At 58.6% G+C, this 3928-nt stretch overlaps 1 protein-coding gene across 1 annotated transcript in view; it reads left to right on the forward strand.

Annotated features, from left to right (window-relative positions):
* The first annotated feature begins 1513 nt into the window (after positions 1-1513).
* Positions 1514-3928, forward strand: part of LOC127750261 (basic proline-rich protein-like) — a 3383-nt gene continuing 968 nt past the window's right edge. Inside the window, exons 1-2 of the mRNA XM_052271392.1 lie at positions 1514-1603; positions 2050-2484. Of these exons, the coding sequence (XP_052127352.1) occupies positions 1592-1603; positions 2050-2484 (447 nt within the window). The 5' untranslated portion in view covers positions 1514-1591. The remainder of the gene's footprint in view (positions 1604-2049; positions 2485-3928) is intronic.

The raw sequence follows: 3928 nt of genomic DNA on the forward strand, positions 1-3928 counted from the left end.
GGGGGCTTCTCGATCTGAACCGACGACGGAAATGGAACAGCGGCAGACGTAACCCTCCGAGCTGAGAGCCGCGGCCCTCCCCCGCATCGCCCAGGACCCTCGGTGCAGTTTGCCAGTTTGTGGCTCCACTTCCCCGCCTCCCATCCCCCCGGCGCCGCAGCCGTCGTGGCTCGACTTGGGGTTGTCCCCAAATACACATCAACACATCAATGTACTTTGCAGAGGGTCTTTTTGTTTTTCTCATCCGAAAAGAGCTACGGTAAGAGTCAGGGTTGACAACAAGCAGATATTTTAGCGCTACGGAGAAAAAACCAACTAAGGAAACCAACTTTACCTGTTATTTATCCTAGATCGGTTACTGGCCAGCAGTGCTGTTGACAAAGATGCTGCTCGTTGTTGCTGCTGCTGCTGCTACTGGTTGGCCAGGTCAGCCAGGGTGACGGTAGCAGCGACAGCGGCGATTTTGAGGTTAGGTTATAGCGCTCGGACAGCGCGGCGTGCGCGGCACAGATGTTGTGTTGGTCCATCGAGGCACTTGAAAAGAAACACTTGCACAAACACTACTCACTTTCACGATCACTTAAATCACTTTGGATCTCAAGTGGCCTGTGCATGGCACAGGCGTCGTTTGGAACTTGGAACCAGGCACGGGTGAGGTGAGAGAGCTTGAAGCACTTCTGTTGACTTTTGACTAGATTTCTCGTCGCCGCTGTGACTTCTTACACTGGATTTGCTGATTTTTACAATAATTATTTAGCTGATTATTTGTAATCACATAGGTCACGAACACCAAAGTACACGTAAGGTCACGGTAGGGAAACGATGACTGAAGAGAGGAGAGGAGATGTGAAATGGGGTATTTACAAAAAGTTCCGCTAGGGAGGGTTGGCGTGGTGTGGTGTGGTGTGGTGGGACGTATGAGAAGGAACTATATGACGTAAGAAAATATGTAAAGTGCACATAAAATTGCGCGCGGGGCCGGGGCCGGTCATTAACATTAACGTTGACTCTACAAATTCTACTACTACTTTAGAATCCCGAGTTTTTCGAAGTTTAAAAGACGCGGCGTTTATGACGCGACGCACCCCTAAACTGGACGTGACTTGTGCCCGACCCCCCAGCCCGTGGCCGTGCCCTGCAGGCCCCGCAGCGCCCATGGCGACCTCCTCCTCCCCCGTTCGCCAGCCAACAGGAGTAATGTCTTACTACACGGTGGGCGGGGGGCGAGGGGGAGCCGTGTACTTTAGCTTGTTGTTACACTTTGCCCTTTCTCTTCTCGTGTTTGCTTTTGTCTCTCCGTACCTTCGCGCATGGCGCCGCTCATGCTCGTGGCGTGTGTCGCCGTGTTCGATACGAAGGCCCCCGAAGGCTGCTGGCATAGGGTTCCCGAAGGCCCGAAGGCGCTTGCCTGCCGGCCTGTGCCTGCCTGCGGGGACCAGGGGGGGTGAAGAATAGAAGGGGCGAGGGGGGCGGGCTCTCCCGTATAAATGTGTCGCGGTAAGGGGCGGGCGTCCCAGTGCTTGAACGACCGATACCCAGCAGAAGTGCCTCAAAAGTGCCGCCCGTCAGCCACGGCACGCCGCCCCCAGCCATGAACTGCATGGTAAGCACTGTGTTGTATGGTGTGCGTACGTTTTCTTTTAGTGGTGTAAAAATAAAAGTCTATTATCTAGTCGAAGAGGCGCAACTTGATTACTGCAGCGAAAGAAAAATTAAAAGAGAGATACAATTTCTTTTGCGTGATTTTCTGGGGGGTGGCTGGGTGGTGATCCGCACCTTCTGCCGTGGGGGTGGTGAAGCTCCGCGTGCGCAAAGTGCCGTAAGTGATTTAGGCTGATGAGTGTCGAGACGTTGTTGCCCGCGGCGTTGAGCGGCGCGGCGCGCCCGACTGAAGGCTGAAGGAGAATGGTCCCGCCCGCGCCTTAGGCAGCCCATCGAGCTCCACGGAGCAGGTGGGGACGTGAACTCGAGGTGGAGGTGGAGGACCCGCCGCAGAGCCAGGTCGTTGCGCTGAACGTGGTGATCCTGATCATGAACCTCTCCGCGCAGGTGCTCCTCCTGGTGGCCGCCGTCGTGCTCGCGAGGTGCGACGCGGACGCCTCTGCCGCGGCGGCCCCGGACCCCGCGCCAGCCCCGGCCGAGACCCCGGCCGCGGCGCCCGCGCCGGACGCGCCCAAGAAGGACAAGAAGACCGAGAAGAGGGGGCTGTACGGGCTCGGGTACGGCCTGCCTCTCGGGCCCTACCCCTACGGGCTGCTCGCGCCGGCCGGGCCGCCGCACGGGCCGCCCGGGCCGGGCCCGCTGCCAGGGCCACTGCCGGGCCCGGGGCTGTACCCGGGCCCATACCCCGGGCCGTACCCTGGCGCCTACCCCTACCTGGACCACGGCCACGTCAAGACCGTCACCATCACCAAAGCCGTGCCGTACCCGGTGCCCCAGCCGTACCCGGTCACGGTGGAGAAGCACGTTCCCTACGCTGTGAAGGTCAGTACACGGGGTGCAGTCCGAGGGGTGCTTCACTTTAGGTCCAAGCGTACACCACTTTTCTGTCCTTGTGTTGTTTTTTTTAAATTAATGTTTTAACTTTTACTTTTTCAAAAAATCAGAATTTCTTTTGTAATACTGATTTGTTTTCATGTTGTTTTTTCTAAACGGGAGAGTGCACTAATTTGTTTGAGTGAAGTGCCCCTCCTCGGGAGCGGCCCGCTCGAGAAGCACGTTGGGCGGCCTACCGCCCGGGCGGCCGGCAGCCTGCAGCGTAGGCCAGCCCGCGGGCCACCGAGGCGCCGCTGGGCGGCCTACCCCGCGCGTGGCAGGCGCTGAGAGCCCCACGCGGTTGAGTCACCCGGCGGCGGCGTGAAAATAACGCCATCATTTCTCTGTACTCTCGCGAGGGACGAGTATAGTGCGCGGCGTAGCAACCCGCCGCTAATGTGTGTGCGTCATGACGCGTGGAATGAGATACGAGGGTGTTGGATTGGAACAGTCCTCCTGCTGCTTTTGTCGCGGTGTGCAATAGGCCGCCTCCAGAAGATTAGAATGCTAGAGAAAAAGAGACAAACATCTCTCTGATCTCCGCTCCCCGAGAGGCGTTTGGTCTGGTGCTTTGCGTTGCGTCACCGGCCCGGGCCGTCACGTGACTCGAGTGCAACGGGTCCTGTTCTCCAGTGTCGCGCCGGCATGCATGGCTGCCGGCTACTCTCTCTCTCTCTCTCTCTCTCTCTCTCTCTCTCTCTCTCTCTCTCTCCCACTGTCTCGCTCTCTAACTATCCTTCTGTATCGCGCGGTCTACTGATGCCAGCTGCCACGCTGGCGTCAAACTCAATCCAGTCAACCCTAATTGCTTGGAACGACCTGTTGTACACACTGACGGCGAAAAAATTTACCACTTGTCACGAACGGTATCGTCCCTTTTTTCCCCTGTTAATTTAACCCCCTCGCTCTCGCATTCCGCCGCGCGCCATGCTCGCTCGCCCGATGGACCCGCTCCTCCAGGGCCGGCCGCTCAGCGCCGCTCAGCACCGCTCAGCACTGCTCAGCACTGCTCAGCTGGACGCCGACCAGCTGCAGCCCGCTCTGCTAGGCGCTGCTATGCAGGGGCAGTCTGTCCCGCGGGCTCGGTCGGCCCCAGTGATACGGTTCATTTATCCAGGCAAAGCGTCCCTCCTCCTCCTACTCCTCCTCCTCACCTCGCTGCAGGTACTTACACTGCACAGGTCAACCTGTTAGTCCCTGGGGGCGACCGTTAATCCGTAACTCCCTCCCGCCCCCTCCCCTTCCCTCCCTCCCTCTCGTCCGTCTGATGAATCTATTAGGCTCCCTGGAGAGCAGCAGCGGCCGCCCTGGCGGCGCTGATCGTGGATGTAGATCACCGTCGCGGAGCGCACTTTATGCGCAGAGCGAAGCAGAGCTCTGAGCGCACCGGCTG

Source organism: Frankliniella occidentalis, unplaced genomic scaffold (assembly GCF_000697945.3).
Source record: "Frankliniella occidentalis isolate FOCC.00 unplaced genomic scaffold, Focc_3.1 Scaffold6, whole genome shotgun sequence".
Classification (NCBI taxonomy): Eukaryota; Metazoa; Arthropoda; class Insecta; order Thysanoptera; family Thripidae; genus Frankliniella; species Frankliniella occidentalis.